This window comes from Pygocentrus nattereri, chromosome 16, assembly GCF_015220715.1.
Source record: "Pygocentrus nattereri isolate fPygNat1 chromosome 16, fPygNat1.pri, whole genome shotgun sequence".
Classification (NCBI taxonomy): Eukaryota; Metazoa; Chordata; class Actinopteri; order Characiformes; family Serrasalmidae; genus Pygocentrus; species Pygocentrus nattereri.
This window is the reverse complement of record NC_051226.1, coordinates 10,644,709-10,664,735: the sequence shown is the minus strand read 5'-3', so window position 1 is coordinate 10,664,735 and position 20,027 is coordinate 10,644,709. Positions and strand designations below refer to the sequence as shown.

Sequence of the window (20,027 nt, the reverse complement as noted above, 5' to 3'; positions counted from 1 at the left end):
TCTGTTAGGTTGTTATATTTCCTGGCATAATTGGCCCTGCTATCAAAGCGTCTGACATCAAAGTGCTTTAGATTATTTTTTTTATTTGTTATAGATGAGAGTAAATCATTTTAAAGCCGTCTTCTTGATTTTAATATTCTGTATGTTTTTAGTCCATGTCGCAGTGTGTGATTTGTGATGAGCGGCACAAAATAAATGAAAAGATAAAAGACTGTTAAATAAGTCATTATGTTATCAGATTTTCAGTTTCAATGTGAAAGACCACTTTATATCCCAGCTTTGAGGCTTGCTTTTCAGCTTTGAGCTTGTCATAACTGTAGCTTTGTGGAAACTGCCACAATTAGACTGTTGCTGCTTGACGACTATTTCCAGAAAGAGTGAGATTTTTATTCTTGACAACGCAGATCCACTGCTCCAGTGGCCAGTGGGGGGCTTTATATTTCTCTAGCCTCCGCTTGATGTTGGGCATGGTGACCTTATGCCAGGGTTGTCATTAGTTGGTACAGACTGCTATTTGGCTGTTTAAAAGCTCTGCAAGACTAGTAAATTGAAACCCTGCCACACGCAATATCCAGTAAAAATATTCACTCAAAATCCAAGTGAAACTTAAAGAAATGAAATCCTATGACATACGTTCCCCTGCTGTTCTGCATATAGGGAAAACTTCAGGAGTGCTGGAGGAGAAGTTTTTAGGAAGTACTTAAGAACTGAGAAGCTTCAGATACATTTGATTTTAAATAGCAGATGTGACCCTATTTAAATACATTGTGACAGTGAGGGTGGCTGATTTTGTGGGTCTACCAAGATCTTTCAAGAAAATTAGCACCAGCACAACTTCTTAGTTAGCGCATCACCAACGCAACATAACCAAATTTTGCTCATATAGTTTTTATGGAAGCTGTCAGATGTGAGAAGAAGGGTTTGTTTAAGGTGCAAACAGTGAGTCAAACTAAGACTAAGACAAGACTTGAAAAAAATGGATTCTTTCTCTTACTTTAGAAAGTATGATTTATATTCTTTTTTGAGAAAATGTTGTTAATTCAACATAGTGCAACAGAAATTCAAGAATTGATTAATGAATTATTTATTTAATTAATTCAATTAGTCATTTTTAAAATAAGTAATCTTTTGTTTTTACTTTCTTTTTCCTAACATTTTACCTCACTTACCATTAAAGGCAGTGACATTCTTTGTCGTACAGAAGCGACAGCCTGCAGGAGTAACTGACGTAAGGAGTAGCTAGTAAAACAGGGATTGCTGAGATTATATACTCTTAGCAGTTATGCAGAAAAAAAAACTGTCAAGTCATTATTTAGGCAAAACCTGCTTTTTGATAGTTTGATTTTTTCTAATTAAGAAAGATGTGACCGGTGTTGCTGCTTCATTAATTTGCATAAAAATAATTGATTGTGAGTGGAAAAGCTCCACTTTTTTGAACTTTTTGTATGCACAAAAGCACAATTTTTCATATTTAGAAAAAAAACCAGCCAGTTTGGTAGAGCTTTTCTATGGAGTTCATTCTAATTTGCAGAGTCAGGTAGTAAAATGATGCATGTGATGGGGGGCAGCGGAATAGCTGTATTCCTTTAGTTTCAGAACTTTCAGAACAGTTTCTTCCTCAGACAGTAATCAGATTACATGTACATTTTTAAAAACATGGTGATTACCGGTATGATTTACATTTAACAACATACATGCAGTTTTAATTATACATATCACATAAATCATGCACATTAGAGTTTTTAATTTTGAGAGGAAGCATGAGAGGAGGGTCCTGGAACCAGGAGTGATTTCTGAACATTTCTCCCCCCCCGTATCAGCACTTTTATTCAGTCAGTCTATCTAAATTTGTCTAGGTAATGTATTTTTCTTGATCAAAAATGAGATCTGCAGAGTTTTCCCAAAGATATATTTGAATTATCCATTTACCCTGGATTTGCGAGTAACCTCTGTTTATACTTGTGGTTGTCTCGAGATTTCTAGAACATTGATCTTTTGACATGTGTGATAAGCAAGATTTTTAACAAATAAGGCAGTATATCTTATATCTCCACTACATTTGCATACTAGCTGAAGTCAATATACTAGACAAACTATACTGTAATTTGTTATCTTTAGTATGTATACATTGTTTCATCATCTGCTTATCCCATCTTCGCTGGAGTCCTGCATCACACATTATTTGAATACATCAGTTTTAAATAATTTAATGGTGCTGTTTGCCTTGTGATACAGTAAGTTCTTGTTGAAATTGTTTTCCTCTTGTGTAGGTTTAATTATACCAATTAAAAATCAGAAGTAATCCAAAAGTAGCCAAGTAATCAGAGTGTGTTACTTTTATATGGTAATCCTTTGGATTAGGCTAGGGTTAGGGTTATAAATATAATATATAATATATATATAATAAGAGGTAATCTGTCACAGAATAACCTTCCCAATTCACCAGTTCACTAATTAGAAGGGGTACTGTTGAAAATATATGCTAAATATGTGTTGGCTTATTAGCTGCAGATAGGCCAATGAGGCTGTGTCTTTGTGCTCCAGCCCCTACAGGTCATGGACCCAGACCACCCTTTGGCAGCACTAGTTCGCAAAGCCCAGCAAGAGAGGAATGGGACCATAGCCTTGACAGCTAAGCCAGTGGAAGAGGTGGCACCACCAGTGCAGCCCACACCAGCGGATTACACCACTGATCGTGAGTATGATCTCCACACAGCAGGCAGCAAGTAGATATTATGACAAATTCTGACAAATTATCTAATAAAAACCTTTGTACTAGAATCACGGTTTCAGAGTGTAGGCGGCAGGGCTTCCCCACCGTTTTCCCCCCTGTGGCTTTATTGCTGCATTGTAGTGCATCATTAAAGAATATTATGTTGGCTTATCTGCACAAGTGTTCTCAATAAAGAATTTAGAATACCCTCCACAGATTAATGAAGTATTACAACCCCATTTCCAAAAAGGTTGGGACGCTGTGCAAAATGTGATTAGAAACCATATATTTCATTGAAAATAGTACAAAGATAACATACCAAATGTTTAAACTGAGAAATTTTATTGTTTTTTGAAAAGTATTTTAATTTGTTGCCAGCAACACATTCCAAAAAATTTGGGACTGGGGCAGGAAAGGCTGTTAATGTTGTGTAATGCTAAAAACAAAACACCTGGTGGTTGATTGGAAATAGGTCAATAACAAGATTATCATCAAGGTTGGGTATGAAAAAGCATCCCAGAGAGGCTGAGTCTTCCAGAAGTAAAGATGAGGAGGGATTCACCACTCTGTGAAAGACTTCACGATCAAAGAATAAAGTTTCTCAACATAAAATAGCAGATGACTTTTGCTTTTCATCATATGCAGTACTTAATATCATTAACAGATTCAGATAATTTGGAGAAATCTCTGTATGTGAGGAACAAGGCCAAAAACTAGTATTTGCTGGCCATGATCTTTGGGCCCGTGAATGGCACTGCATTAAAACAGACTAATTAAAACTCTAAAACACAAAGAAGAAACCATATATAAACAGGATCTAGGATGACACCTTCTCTGGGCCCAAGCTCATTTAAAATGGACCGATGGGAAGTGGGAAAGTGTCCTGTGGTCTGACGAATCATCCACTTTTTGGAAATTGTGTCCTCCGGGCTAAAGACCACCCAGCTTGTTATCAGTGCACAGTTCAAAAGTCAGTGATTCATGATGGTTTGAGGGTTCATTAGTGCACATGGCAGGGGTGACTTGCACATCAGTGAAGGCACCATTAATGTTGCATGATATATACATGTTTTGGCAGAATATCTTTCTCAGGGAAGGCCTTAATTATTTCAGCCAGACCATGTCAAACCACAATCTGCATTACAAAGCATTAGCATTGCTCAGTATTGAGTCTGGGTGCTAAACTGGCCTGTCTGCAGTCCAGACCTGTCACCCAATGTAATGTACAACAAAGGACACCCCAAACTGTTAAGCAGCTGAAATTTTATGTCAAATAACAATGGGGAAACATTTCACTTTCAAAACTACAGCAGGTTGTCTCATCAGTTCTCAAACGTTTACAGAGTACTGTTAAAAAGAGAGGTGATGAAACAAAGTGGTCAACATGCCCCAGTCTCAACTTTTTTGTAACGTGTTGTTGGCATCAAATTCAAAATAGGCAAATATTTTTCAAAAAACAACACAATTTCTCAGTTTCAACATTTGATGTGTTCCCATTAAACATATGGTTCACATGATTTACGAACCATTGCATTCTGTTTTTATTTACGTTCTGCACAGCGTCCCAGCTTTTTTGAAAATGGGGTTGTATTTCCTTTTAAACACTTCTTGTTCAGAGCTAGTCAGCAGTGTAGCACCAAATATTTAAGACTTTGGTAAATGATGGACTGATTGCGAGTGATACTTGAGGGTGTCCTTGAATAGAGTGGCAGTAATGTAAAGCCTGCTCAGAAATGAATGACACTTTCAAGGGAGGCAGTCACTTAAAACTTGAGCAGTTCATTAAATTAAGCTCTGTGTGGGGTAGACTGGAGTGCTGCTCTTGTGTTCGGTTTCTCCCTCAGCTTTGATTTTTAACCATACCATTTCTTGGGTTCTGTCTTCAGAAATGTGCTTTAATTTAGTTTTTGAGCAGAACGTTTGCATTATGACTTTGTACATCACTGAAATCTTTCCTGTCCTTGCTGAAAAAGTACTGTACCTAAACTGACTGTGTTGCAGACAAAGCAGTCATTATTGCATTTTCCCAATAATTGAAATAATTATTCAGACACAAGATCTTGGCAAACAAAGACCACTTTTGTGCTATTAGCTCAAGTGGTTTTAGGAAGAAAGGTCTGAGGTTGGGTTGCTATGGGTAACAAGGACACCATCCATTTACAAAACAGCAAACTTTTAAAACTATTTTTACATGCCCGTGTTTGTTATTAAAGGCATCCTCGAGAGCTTTTGTGAGATTTTCTGCATGTACACTCATCCAGATCCAAATAAGAGATTTAATTTTTTTTGAGTCACTCGCCACAGATTTACTTATTGTTATTTACATCTTTGGCAGCAGTGTGGTTAAGTGGTGCTCTCCAATTCTTGGCCTGTGGTTTCCATTTTCATGGAATTGTTTACAGACCTAAATAAAAATGTACAGTGTCATAAAAACATAGAATGACCTCAAACAGGACATCTGTCATGAAAATGACCAATGATGGTAACCTGACCATTGTATATTACACCTCATAACAGCTTAGGACCTCTGCCGTGACATGTTTATGGCATGGTTATAACAATGTTGTGTAGCCTCATTCAGATCAGCATGTCAGTGAATTTGTTTATGAAAAGAATTAGTTTAAAAAGAACTAAAAGCTTTGGATTAACACTGCTATAGGCCTACTTGGAAGAATTCTTATGCCAGACTTCTAATAATGTTGTTTTTTTGTTTTTTTTTTGCATGCCATTATGTCCTTCGCCTACCTTTTTAAATGTGGGCAGGCAGTGTTAGCAAACAATATCAAAGAGTTAACCTTACATTTACACAGTCGACAGTGAGAGGAGTATTAGTAATTACCCTGCTCGCTCGCTGAATCCTTTAGTGAGGAAAAACATGCAGCTGTCCTTCATGTATCTCAATACCTAATAATATCACTTTTTTCATTATTTATGGTGTCAACCCTTTCCCTGTTGTGCAGCTTCCATTCTTTTCAACAGAGTTGCTTTCAGTTTCTAAAAGAAATCTGTAGGGATTTTTTCCACACCTCATAAGTCGATCAATCATGATCTAAGTGACCCCATATACATTCAGTGATGTTGAGGTCTGGACTCTGTGGTGGCCAGTCCGTTTTTCTGAGAATGGCAGCAGCTTCTTTACCTGCTTCTTAAGAGCTACACATCCTTTCAGATCCATAGTGTTAAATGGTCTTTTCATAGTAAACAGTTGAATGGAAAACGTCTGGGTTTTTTGTTGATCTGAACCAAGAGTGGAGCTTGACTTTTCTCCTTTCTCTCAAAGATATAAGCTTTAGCTACTGTTTAGCTCATGATAGTAATTCTTACATGGGTTTTGTGCTCTTAAAAAAGATTGTTCTTTAAGGGTTCTTTAGTAAAGAAAAAGGTTCCATGATTAAGGAGTTCTTTGCATTATGAAAGGGTTCAGCATTGGAAGTCTGGCAAAAAAAAGTTTTTTTGAAAAGGACTACGTAATGCACTTAAAAGGGTTCTTCTATTCTTACAAGCTTGACATCATAACAATAGAAGAGCCCTTTTGAAGGCTACATAGAACCCCACATAGAACCCCAAAATAGTCCTATGCATAACCATCTACAACACATTTTGAAGAACCCTGTCATGATGCACAGAACTCTTTAATCATGCAATGGGTTCTTTTGAATGCTCATGGTTCTTTATGAAAGTCTTTTTCTAAAGAGCCCTTGAAAAAACATCTTTTTTAAGAATGTAAGAGTACCATTTTCTCTATATCCTTTAATGATTTTTTTATTTTTTTTGGAACCGCTTTTTTCCCCCCTCTTATTTTTCTTTGACTTTCTTCTTCCATATGCAAGCAGATTTTTATATCTCAGAAATATCTCCCGAGTTCCAAACTTGTAAAGTAGTTTTGGGGTTGAGAAGCACTCTTGGATCATATCTATATGGGTAAGTAACTGGGTGAGGGATGATTTCACAGATCAAAGGGCCACAAGAAGTGCTTACTTAGCTGCTGCTGTCTGGGATTTCCTCTTCAGAGGCACAAGGCCTTAGCTCAGGCTGACCCAGGCTTTGTTATGTTTAAATAGCCTTGCTTCTCCTTCATCCCAGCATGCAGTGCTCATCACCGATGATTCACCTTTTTCACCACTCCGCATGCCCCACCAACCCGCTCGGCGAAGCGAGCGCCTCTCTGTTAAAAGATGCAGGCTTTTAGCCATTTCACACTGCAAGAACAATCACTGCCTCATTTGGCAGGGTTCAGTTGTTCTGAGTACATTTAGTTCTTTATTAATGCAATTTATTTATTGTGACGACAGTCAGGAGAGGCAACTTTTGATCTGTGCTCTGCTATCAGAGAAAGCTTCTGCCAAGGCTACGGTCCCATCTGGTTGAGCTGTGGAATTTAATTTTGTGATATTAAAATGTAAGGTATTGTAAAATGGGCCATTTATTTTGTAACACCGCTTTCTACAGGGTGGCTTTTGCATTGAGAGTTGCTGTCCCAGTTAAAATTCTAGAACAGCAGGACTGCACCTGTTCCTCTTTATTTATTTATTTATTGTGAAGTTATTATTTATTTATTTTCTTTATCTCCTGCCTCCCTGTTGGTTTTGGTAAAAGGAACACATTGATATCACAGTATGTTCTGCTATTCAGACAATAATGATATCATCTCAATCAGAAATGTTATGGTTTTTTATTACACTGAGAATGCATAATAGGAACAATGTTAATATCAATAAAACACACTAATAATAGTAATTACTTTTGTTAATTTAATTGCTAATATTACAGTTACAATTCTGCTCCTTTTAGCAATTTTATAAGCCCTTCAATGTAAATTAAATTCTAGATTCATTTTCATCTCTTAAGTAATAATAAACCCTGTGATGTGGGTTGTTTCAGGACACAGGTTCATTCACATTAATTATGGATTCAAGTCACTTATAGGGGTTTAATGATTCTGAAACTGAGACCGAAACCGTGGTACTAACATCTATGATCTCATGTCACCCACCTCTCCTCCTGCCAAACCCCAACCCACTGCCACCACTGCTGGCGTGTTGGTGCAGCCTGTTGAGCTCTCCTTTCATTACTGATGTCACAGAACTCATTTTTCATTTCACAATTGACACTATCTAGTAATGGGTAATTGTAGATAATGTGTTGTACAGACTGTGTGCAAAAACACACTGATTCCCTCCCCTTTCATGTAGTAAGTTGTAGCCACAGGTTAATTAATAAAGTTTATTCAAAGTCAAAAGGAGCAGACATTAGTTTGTAATGAGTTCATGTGTAAACAGGGAAAAGAGTGGAAGAAAAAGCCAGTCTCTTGGAGTTAGCCATTAGCCTCACATAGAGAATAGCTGGCTTTCCACATTCAGCCAGCTTTTTCAGGCAACACTGCAGTCTTGACCTGTTAGCTGAGAGGTCTCGCAGCTTCTCAGCTAAAACACGGTGTGAATGGCTTGTAATGTTTACTAAAATCCAGCAGGATCTTGGCAGTCGTAGAGTAAAGCTCAAGTGTGAGTGATGCATATTTGAGACAAATTACTTGTGGATGTAAAACAGAATTCAGCACCAAAGTTACTTATTTGCCAACTTCTTGTTCGAAAGTTCCCATTCCTCCTTAAATGGTGTAGCAGTTACATTCAGAGTTTATCCTGGTTTTGCCATGCTCTGAGAACCTGCTGTGGGCTTTACATATACTCGCCTTTATCCCTTATGAGTTTGAAAGCAGTATTGCTATTTGTCTATATATTGTTCATTTATGTTTTTACTGTTTCACCCATCTTTTAAACTGTTTCACTGTTTAAAAGGGAATAGACATTCAGAATATGTCATTTTTAATATATAAAAAGAGATTTGTAGATTTGAAGAATCAATACGCCCCTGGTCACTTACCTATGCAAATGTGAATCGTCAAGTTAAAAAGATTGGATCTGTGCAAAAAATCGGAATTGGGCAATGAAGCTTCTAGAGATGGCCTTATACCTGTATTCACTTCCATACTGATGTACTTTCCACCTGTACCTCCCACTCACCCTGTGTGAGTCACCTCCTCTCTGTCGTGTTTGTCAAATTTCAGCTCCATTAGGTACTGATGAGCTTAGTGTTCGAATAGAAGGTAGGACTTGACTTTCCACCCAATTACACCTGCTGCGCTCATTCTTACCATTGCGCGTGGTTCAGCCTTTGCCTGCTACAGGTTTCTGTGAGGTGTCCTTGAGTGTGCTCTGGCACGTTACTGTATTCTCCTGGCTAATCTTTTTGAAGCAGCTCTCATCAAATCCAGCAGCACATGCTGAGAGCTCAGCTCCATTTGGTGTCCTAGCCTCTTTCTACAGGAAGACAATTGGATAGATTTGCTTCCATCACTGAAACGGAAAGCTTTTCCAGGAAAGATTTGGAATGAGGACCAGGCCATAATTGGATGATTTGCCCAACCCCCTCACCCCGCCACCCCACCTTTCTCTCTGTTTTCTGTCCAGTAAAGCATTGATGTCATATGGCTGTAGAGATGTCATTTGTGGTTTGTGCTTCCTAGTTTTGGAGATGTCTGGCTTTACAATGTCATGTCTCATTTAGCCTTTAGGCTGTTGAGGCCTGAAAGGTGCTCTCATATAGAGATCTCTCCAAGACTGATATTTCCATCTCGCTCGCATGCTCCCAAAAAAATTTCTTGCAACTCCCATCCTCTTCTACTAGATTGAATATATCTCCTGTCTGCTCCGTTACTGCATTTGCTTCAGCTCACCACGGTGGCTCACCTGTTGCCATTGTTCAGAATAGGCCTATTCAGGCTGTGCTGAACAGTGATTTGGGCTAAACCTCAAATCAACCCCTAGCTCTGTAGGAAGTGAACTGGCTAGGTAATCAACTGAGGAGCCATTCGGTCATAATGGCCCATTTTTGAGTAATACCACCATCCCAGGTCTGAGAGGAAATTTGAAATTTAGCTGTAGTCCATGTGATGTGCACATTTGTCTGTCTGCTTTTCTTCTGCTGCTGCTTCTCCTTCAGCATCTTCTGCTGTTTTTGGTTCCTTGGCTGTTTTTGCTTCTTAAGCTGCTGCTTCTGCTGGTCTTTTCCTTTTTCTGCTTTCTCTTCCAGTTCTTCTGCTACTTTTTTACTTATTCCGATTCTGCTGCTTCTTCACCTGCTTCTTGCTTATTTGTTACTTCTGCTTCTTCCGCTACTTCAGCTGCTTCTTCCTCATTGGTTCTTCTGCTTTGTCTTCTACATCTGCTGCTTCTTTTGCTTTTTCTTCTTCGTCTGCTTCAGCTGTTTCACTTTTTTTTTAATTTGTTTGTTTGTTTTAGCCGCTTGTTTTACTTCTACTGGTTCTTTTTCTGCTTTTTCTGTTTGTGTTCATTGCAGAAGACATGCAAGAGCCTTTACAATGAAACATTGTTAGATTTAGGCTTCATTCACATAGCAGGCAAAAGTGTCCCAAATCTGATAATCTCACCAAATCAGATTTTTATCTTTGGATGTTCACAATTTATTTTAAGTGTGACCTACATGCGACATTAGTCCGAACAGATCACTCTCCCAAATCGACCCGCATGTGCAAAAGAACAGTGCTTCATGTCATGTGCAGAGGTAAACAATCATGTCTGAACAAACACCCTTCTGCTCCAGGAGGGTTCAGTTTCCATTTCAGCAGCATCACAGGAGCCATCATGAAGCTTCATTGACTGACAGCTGGGCTCAGCACCTAGACTGTGTTGGAGCTCACCGTAAAAAGGGCACAGTCACTTCGTTGGTTTGTGTCCTCAGATTCTTTAAACTTTGCTTTCAGACTTTTTACTGTTACGCCCACGTTTGGACATTTCTTATGAAATATTTTCAAACACGGAGCAGTTGCCTTCTAATTTTTTGATACAGAAACATCAACCTACATGTTTGAGGTCTCAACAGCATGAAATTATGATAAATGTCAAGTTGGATTGATGTAAAAGTTGCATGTATTCCAATCTGGCTGTTCAGATTGAGTTGCATTGCTGCAGATCGGATACAGATCGGATTTTGGTACCACACATGGAAGTGTCTCAATTTGGAATTGAATGTCAGATTCAGTGTGTTCAGTTTGTTGTTCACACTGACACAGACAACACATCTGTCACATATGAAGAAAAAGATTGGATTTGGGCCACTTTTACCTGCTCTGTTAAAATAGTAAAAAAACCAAACTGTTAAATAAGCTGTTTTCTTGCCGGCAGATCTACTGTAACAATATGTGCTCAAAGCCTTGCAAAAGCTTCCGTCAAGTCTTGCAAGAGATCTCAGCTCTCATGCTTCCAGAACAAAGGGAAGTACAGTTCAGGATAGACCTACATGATGTGTGTTTTTTTTAATCATTGTTACCGTATGAATTTCCACACGGAGTACATTGTAAAGAGACGTGAGTGGCACAGAGCAGAGGAGCAGCCCCACTCTAATTACAGAACCCACTCAGCTTCACAAGACTGGCCCACTTCAGTAGCGATTTGGTGTTCAGAACAGTGCCCGTATTCATAAATATCTCTCACATTTACATTTATTCATTTAGCAGACTCTCTAATCCAGAGCGACGAAATGTGTGTGCATGTGAAGTGTTTTATCTGCCTCGGCTTTTCCCAGCTCATGCAAGCGGTTTTGTTCTGGATTTGACATGGAATGTATACATGAATAGGCTATTTGTTCGATAAATAAGTAATAGTTTGTGATAAATAGTTTATATTACCATAGTGTTTGATAATATGGGAGTCTGTTTCTGCAGTCAGAGCTAACTTTCATGGTTTTAGTTATGAGTGTGAACTGTTGTGCAGCAAATTATATTTGCACTAATGCTTTAAAGTACATAATATTTGGTTAAAGAAATCTGCAGAAAAAGCAGTTGAGCTATTGTTGTTGTTTATCCAGCAAAAAGTCGCAGTTGTGCTATAATTATTTCATTATTTGCTCTTGCTTGTATTATTTTGCTCTTTGCTAAGTGAGTTCAAAGGCTTTTGTAGTAATTGTGCTGTTTGCTTTAATATGTGGCAATAATGCTTATTTTTTTTAACACCAGAATATTGTTTTGTTCACGTTGGGTACACGGAATATGTTCTCATAATGTTATCTGATGTCTAACGGTTTACACACTAGTCCCATTATGCATTCATAAATGTTTCAGGTTCAATGAGGCTCCAGGCAAAAATTAGCTTAAGGAGACAAAGGCACCTAAAAGATAAATCAGGTACAAGTTGATTTTTTTTTTTTTTTTTTTTTTTTTTTTTTTTAACTGCCAAATAATAATATGCAATAAAATTAATCAGCACAGCTCAGGTCAGCTCTGTGATTTAAATATCTCTGATTTCCATCATGCCTGATTGTTTTCATACGTTACATTTTTGGCACATCCAGTCTGTTTTTCTCATTAGCAACATTTGGGAGGTGAATTTGGTGAAGGGTTGGTCTTCATGTACTTTCACGTAGGCAGAGTTTAATTTTAAGCTCTTTGAGTTCTTTCACAGCTGGGGTTTTTTTTGCATGCACAAGACACTGCGCAGGCTAAGGAGCTCTTACTGCAATAATGAAATTGCTTGGTGTGTTCTTTCAGTCTCTCTTTGAAAATTCTTGTTAAACCCATTTTTCCAGCTGTGTCTTTGCTTCATTCAAACAGTAATTTGCAATATAGTCTGCTTTATAGTCTCATACCTGAGCCACACAAATTCCAGAAGCCAAGAAGTATTGAAATCTTTCTGTGGGTATACTTTAGCATGAAGTGCTTGAAGTGGACAGTTGTTCAAGTTCATCTTTGTGTGTGTCTTTCTCTATCTCACTAGTCCTAACTGAGACTGGGGCTAAGCAGATAACCTCTTAAGGTCTGACAGAGACGTAGACTGTGCGAAAAAAGATCAGAGATTTATGCTTCGCCATTTTCTACACGCCGACATTCACAGCAAAAAGCTCGGCTCATCTGCTCTGTCTGTCAAGATGTGCCACACTGGTTGAAATCCCGTGAGCACACTGCTGTTTTCTGACAGGCGGACGTGTCCATGTGATGCTAATAAATATAGAAAAGTAACATAGTTAGCCAAGAAAAGTAATAATAATACAAAGTTGATACCCGTTGCCACTGGAGAGTTTAATAATGTTATTACTTGCAAATTAATAATTGTGGTCGTAAATGTGACCATTTTAGTCACAGTCTGGACCCCTGTTCAGTACATGTAGCAGATATAAAGACTATACACTTTGTATATCTTTATTATTTCTTGTATCACAGGTCTGAAATATTTAAAAAAAGTTATACAGTACTGTACAAATATCAGACAGCTCTTCATTTATATCATTTCCACAAAATTTTGGAAAAGTGATTCATTTATCCACCAAAACCTCAACAACTGCATATAATTTCCACTCTTTGCAAAGGACTCTACTTACTCTACAAGTAATCTCAAACATTTTAATGATGTTATGTTCTGGACTGTGGGATTTGTTTGTTTTGAATATGTTCTTTTTCTGTGTCTGCTTATCTCAGTAAGGGCTTCTTGGCAGCTACACATGCTTGCAGACCCATAGTGTCAATTTGTCTTCTCACAGTGATGGAATGGACAGACATCCATTTTTTTTTTCCCAGATCTGAAGTAAAAGAGCAGCTTGATTTTCTTCTCTCTCTCAAAGATAAAGCTTTGTGCTCTTTATCTTATGGTGAGAGTTTTAGTGATCCACAAGGTCTTACATGGTTGTTAGGAGTCACATTTTCTCTGTTTTTAAAAAATATTTAGAACTTTTGGAAACTCCTGTTTTTTCCACTTTCTCCTTTTTTATATCTCATTATGGAAATGAATGAACATATATTGAAAATTCATTTGGGGAAGAAAAAGGGTGGTTTTTGTCTTTTGCATTGTGCTTTACAGCATGCGTTTTCCTTATATTATGCAGCATTAGTCCAGGAGATTCAGATGCCAGTGTTTTATTAAATCTGAATTCCCAGACAACAGACAGCATTACAGAGAGCTGGAGAGTTACAGTAAACACACTCACAGGGTTCGGATGTGTGGTAAATGCAGCCGTGTCCAGAGCCTGATGCTCCTTTCCTCCCACCCGTGCGGCTCTGTTACAGCTGTCTTTGATGTGAGGCTGCAATCAAACGGAAAGCTAAACTGGCATGAATGAGCAGGCGAAGACTAGTGGCCTGGCTCTGGCGTGGGGTTAGAAAAGCTTTGGCTCAGAGACACACTGTGAAGATATCATTACTGCCACTGCAGGGCCATTTGAATTTAATTTTGTTTGTGCTTTTTTTTTTTCACGGTGTGAATGTTTTAGGCCGAGTCCTGTGCGTACAATTCATTTAAATGTACATTGCTTGTGCAATGGGTTGAAAAATGTCCCAAAAATAGTTTGAATTAGAAACCCTAGTTCATGTGACGGTCTCTGGTGTTATGCACCAACTGTGCTGTAATACTTGTGTTTTCCTATTAATAGACCGTGAATGTGGGATTATACCGAAGTAGGTTTTTAATGAAGGTCTTGTAATGAAATCTTTCCCCTTTGACCTTGGAGAGAATATGAATGCACGTTTTGTAACGAGTTCTTCCAGCACAAAAACAACTCCGTTACATGAGATCCATGAGCTCAACATGACCTGAATCGACCCGAATTGTTCTTGGTATCGCAGAAGAATAGATTATTTTTTCCCCTTCTCCCTTTTCTTTCTATCGAGTCCTGACAAAGTAAATTTAATTACTATGAGCATGATCTGGAGATAAATTTAATTTTTAATTTGTATCACTGTCAGATTTCCCTCTGTTTTCCTGCCTTTTCACCTGAAGCAGCAAATTTGATTAGTCTGGATTTTGATTAGGTCAGTCCTGGGTGGAGATGTTCTCTTCAGCATACTTAGCAGGACTGTCATGTACAGTCCTGTTCAGTCGGACGGACCTACAGTTCTGTAAAAGTTAGAGATCACCTTCATTTATTTCTTTTCCAGTCAAAATGGCCATTAAGCTATTCTTTTTACATGTATAGCACAGGGTTAGTCTTGAGAACCTAAGTTCGTCATTTAAAAGCACTTGCCTATAAAATCTCCACATATCATTAGAATCAAATTCACAGCAGTACTGCTGGAGTTTTTAAACACTGTCCACTCACTGTCCACTCTATTAGACACTCCTACTTTGTCAATCCGCCTTGTAGATGTAAAGTCAGAGACGATGGCTCATGCGCAGTTTGTGTTGGTTGTCGTCTAGTCCCTCATCAGTGGCCACAGGATGCTGTTGGCTGGATAACATTGCTTTGCGGACTATTCTCAGTCCAGTGGTGACACAGATGTTTTAAAAACTCCAGCAGCACTGCCGTGTCTGATCCACACAGACCAGTGCAGCACACACTACCCCATCATCACCATGTCAGTGTTACTGCAGTGCTGAGAATGACCCACCACCCAAATGATACCTGAAAGGCAAGCCGAGGATTAAGCAAACATTTGTATTCATATACACCGATCAGACATAACAAGCTGACCACCTCCTTGTTTATACGCTCATTGTCCATTTTATCAGCTCCACTTACTGTACAGATGCACTTTGTAGTTCTACAGTTACAGACTGTAGTCCATCTGTTTCTCTGATACTTTGTTAGCCCCCTTTTACCCTGTTCTTCAGTGGTCAGGACCCACATGGACCCTCACAAAGCAGGTACTATTTGGTTGGTGGATCATTCTCAGCACCACAGTAACACTGACGTGGTGATGGTTGTGTGTTAGTGGGTGTTATGCTGGTCTGAATGGATCAGACACAGCAGTGCTGCTAGAGTTTTTAAACCCTGTGTCCACTCACTGTCCACTATATTAGACACTCCTACCTTATCAGTCCACCTGGTCATAATGTTATGCCTGATCATTGTAAATTTTATGTGCCTTTTTTTGGCTTAAATCTCATTTATTTCATTTCTTTATCTGTTTTCACAGCTAACGTGGCTGCAATGTATTATGGTTATTGTATGCTTCCGGATGGAACGTATTGCCTGGCCCCACCACCACCTGGGATTGATGCCAGCGCCTACTATGGCACAATGCCTGCTGGCATGATACCTGCACACTCAGCATCTGGAGCGCCTCCACCACCAGGCACCACTCCTCCTCCTCCTGAACCCATGGCTGCTCTCCCGTCAGCCCCTGCTGCTGTCACTGCCCCAGCCCTGGCCCCTGTGTCTACTGCAGTCTCTCATTCTGCCCCTGCTGGTCTTCCCAGCACCAGGTGTGTATCTGACAGCATATCACCTTACTCCCAAGATAGCAGCTGGTTTCTAGTGATAAAAGGTCCCAAGCTACTAATGGCTTCTTTTTCTTTCTCTTACCCTTTAGCTCTCACCTTCCTCAGGCTAGCGTTTGTCAGCCAGTTTCAGCTCCTGCTGCAGCCATCATCCCCCCACCACCAGACATCCAGCCCGTTATTGACAAGCTGGCTGAGTATGTGGCTCGAAATGGAGTTAAGTTTGAGAGCAGCGTACGTGCTAAGAATGACCCACGGTAAGTTGCCAGTGTCTGCGCCAACTACAACCTGATGTTGTTGTGTCTGGGTCGGGTTCAAATTTCACATCAGGGTTTCTCACAGTCTGTCGGAGGTTCTCCCCTCTTAAACAGATTTTGACCCGCATTTACCCCTTTTTAAGTGTTTCTGTCTTTTTTTGTTCCACTCTTTATTACCTTAAGCACTTTTTAGTCTGGCACACTGCAGTCGCTCAAGTTGTTGGCAGCCACTATAGTCTCTGAGGTCAGCGTAAGAACAAAGCATTATGTAGAGTTAACCAGACTTGGGACATTAAGTAAAGGCACTTATTGAAGAATAACTTGGTTGAAGTGGATTATGGCTAGCTAATATTCAGTTTTTGTTTGTTTTCTTTACTGTTAATCCAAAGACGGCTGTTATTGTTGTTGAGGTAACTTAACATGTCATTCAGAATGTGAAGTTTTATTTAGTCTCCGGTTATCGGACCTTGAGTTCAGACAGAATTTTGTTGGCTTACAGTCTGGTTTGGATGAATAGTTCAGGCCCAGTTAAAACCCTAGTACCAACATAATGTGGAATTCCACCATTTTCAAAGTTTCTGTGTAATTAAATGATTAAGATGTGAACAAAGTCATTCAGAATGGTTTGATGTAAAATGCTCCGTTCTAGAGATACGTATGTAGTTAGAATTGTTTAGAGTGCTGATGGGAACCAGACATCCAAGGCATTTACTGCCTCTTCAAGCTACCTCACATTTATTATTTGAAAGGGCTAAAACATATTTTAACATGTTTTCTCCAATTATTTTCAGATTTTGTCTCTCTTTTACTATCATTAACATTACATACAGTGCATACAGATGTAGGCTTTGGATAATATACACTCACCAGCCACCTGTTCAATTGCTTGTTAAAGCAAATAGCTAATCAGCCAATCACATGGCCGCAACTCAGTGCATTTAGGCATGTAGAGGCGGTCAAAACAACCCGCTGAAGTGCAGACCGAGCATCAGAATGGGGAAGAAAGGGGATTTAAGAGACTTTGAACGTGGCGTGGTTGTTGGTGCCAGACGGGCTGGTCTGAGTATTTCAGAAACTGCTGATCTACTGGGATTTTCACACACAACCATCTCTAGGGTTTATGGAGAATGCTCCGAAAAAGAGGAGATATCCAGTGAGCAGTTGTGTGGATGAAAATGCCTTGTTGATGTGAGAGGTCAGAGGAGAACGGGCAGACTGGTTCCAGATGATATAAAGGCAACAGTAACTCAAATAACCAACCAAAATCTCTGAGGAACGTTTCCAACACCTTGTTGAAAGTATGCCACAAAGAATTAAGGCAGTTCTGAAGGCAAAAGGGGGTCCAACCTTTTACTAGCAAGGTGTACCTAAAAAAAAAAAAAAAAGTGGCCGGTGAGTGTATAAGGTGCTTGTATTTGAGGCATAGACATCATACTAGTGGTTCCACCACTGTAAAGAAATCCAGGTCAGTACATTTCTGTACAGTGCACCGTTCCACATGAAACTGCATGATTTTGTTTATATCTAAGCATAAGTGTTAAAATTCCCTGTTAAGTCTTTTCTCAGAGCTTAGAGTAGCTGTATTATAATAATAACATTCATAAGTCTAACCATTCTAAGCTGGATTGTGTCTTCTTTTTTTTTTTTTTTTTTTGTATCCCAAAGGTTCGACTTTCTGCAGTCTTGGCACCAGTACAACACTTACTACGAGTTCAAAAAGCACTACTTCATGCAGAAAGAAGGCCTAAGCCTGCCAGAGGTATTGTCAGTCCCAGAGCCTTTATCCTACTTTTTTTTTCGCTTACTCAATTGCATCTTACCCATTTCTTGCCTGTCTTCCCGCTCCTCCTCCATTACTCCTTTTCCATTCAGGTTGATAACTGGATATGGATAGGTATCGTCGTGTCCTGGCCTGTCAGATATGCTTCTTTTGTTGAGAAATCAGCTCTTTTGTTCATGCAGCAGATACTTAGGATTCCATTAGTGCTGTGGAGCTCTCATTGTGCCTCCGATTCGCCGGTTAGTTTATCTCTACTGTGTGAACAGCTCCTATCTTGAACACACTAGAACACGTAGTGTGCTCATGCGGACTATCGAGGTGCAGCTCACCAAGGCAGATTTCTTTGCACATGGGGTTGATTTAAAATTTGAGCTTAATACAACTTTTCCTGTGACCTTGGTCTGCTTTTTTTTTTTTTGTACTCTCACTTACTTGCTGCAAAATCTCAAGGCTGCTCTGCTGGCCCTTTATGATGCAAGGCCATGATGAAGTGTTGATGTAAGCTAAGCAACCTTCAGCTCTTTATGCTCTTTTTATCTTAAATATGAGTACCTTAATGTATGTTTTGCCACTGTGTGAGCAATTTTAAAATTGATCTTCCACCAGATTACACTGATTAGGATCTCTGGATATGTAGAGTAGGCCCCAGCCAATATGAAAACGGTGTGACTGAGTTTATAATAACCAATATTGGCAGATATAGTTTTATATTTAGAATTTAAATTTTACACCTCAATAGTTTTAACAGCTATGTTTGGGTTATTTTCACAATATTGATCATTTGAGAGCTGAGTATTGTTCAGAATTTTTCAGTACCAATATTAATACATTATTGAGCAGTATTTTTTTTCTATACCTTCTTTTAAATTTCAAGCCAGAAGTGGGTGTGGTTTAAACAAATGAGCATAATGTGGTGTACGTGGGTACATTTTGTAACTGTAACTCAGATCAAAATGCTGACTTTAATATCATACATATTAAAGTCATTTAAAAGCCAACAGCCACTCTTAATGCGATAAAGGTGGGTCCTCGGTAGCACTGTATTATGAAGGGTGTTTGTTTGTGTTACATCATGCAAAATGTTTGTCACACTAAAATAAATAAGCTGTTAAACTCACTAAAAGCAGGTGCATTTCAAATCCAGCATTCAGTTTACAACCTCTTACACAGATTTTACTGCCTTTTTTTTTTTTTTTTTTTTTTTTTTTTAAACAACTTGCAGTAGTTGGGTTAATCCACCTGTATTTCCCTTGAACTGTCATACGGTCAAATGTGTGTATAAAAGAAAAAGGGCGACAGAAGAGTGAGAAGGATGCTTCACTAGTGTCCTTGAATGTGGGCTGCATTTTCTTAGCTATATTAGAAAGATCTTTCTGATTGGAAGAGCCTTGAAAAAAAAATAGAAATCTTGAACTAGAAAAAGATTCACTACTTGAGTACTGAGATTTGGTATTGAATGTGTTTGAAGTTTTTTGATGCTCTGAAATATTAAAGTAATTTTTTTTGATGCCGTGAAGGTACTGAATTTCGATACAGCATGTATTGCTATGATGCGAACAGAGGCACTGTCACTATAAAGGCATCATTAGATCAGAGGTTAAAATACACACCTAGAATCCAGTTCATGCTTCTAGATTTTGTCATTGCTAGGTAGAATTGGGTATGAGCATTTTAGTCAAATTTGATATTTTTATTTTTACAGCATTTTTTTGAAAATATTCAGGTAATAAACCCCCGCCACCAAAAAAAAAAAACTTCTGACCCATATTAAACCCAGTTCACACATCTATGGTAGGTGATGTGGTTTGATATTTTCACCAAGAAGGGAATCAGTCTAAAGCTTTAGATATCAACAGACAAATTCGAATAATCTGCTTTCTTCTCAGATACTATTATTAGTTTAGTCATATTGAATTTCACCTTATACCTTTTAGTCTTTGTGACAAGTTATTTAGCTGATAACAAACATAACAAATTTATTAAACAACATTGACAATTTTATTTTGTTGTATCTGTGTGAGTAAAGCGCCAAATGATCTTGTCCTTGATGTTTTTTT

General features: G+C 38.7%; 1 protein-coding gene across 2 annotated transcripts in view; it reads left to right on the top strand.

Moving 5' to 3' along the window:
• LOC108437661 (splicing factor SWAP) overlaps window positions 1-20,027 on the top strand; it is a 133,400-nt gene that overhangs the window by 14,734 nt on the left and 98,639 nt on the right. For both annotated transcript variants that reach the window (XM_017714909.2, XM_017714902.2), the window contains exons 7-10: window positions 2,545-2,695; window positions 15,630-15,918; window positions 16,026-16,190; window positions 17,856-17,949. In XM_017714909.2, the coding sequence (XP_017570398.1) occupies window positions 2,545-2,695; window positions 15,630-15,918; window positions 16,026-16,190; window positions 17,856-17,949 (699 nt within the window). The remainder of the gene's footprint in view (window positions 1-2,544; window positions 2,696-15,629; window positions 15,919-16,025; window positions 16,191-17,855; window positions 17,950-20,027) is intronic.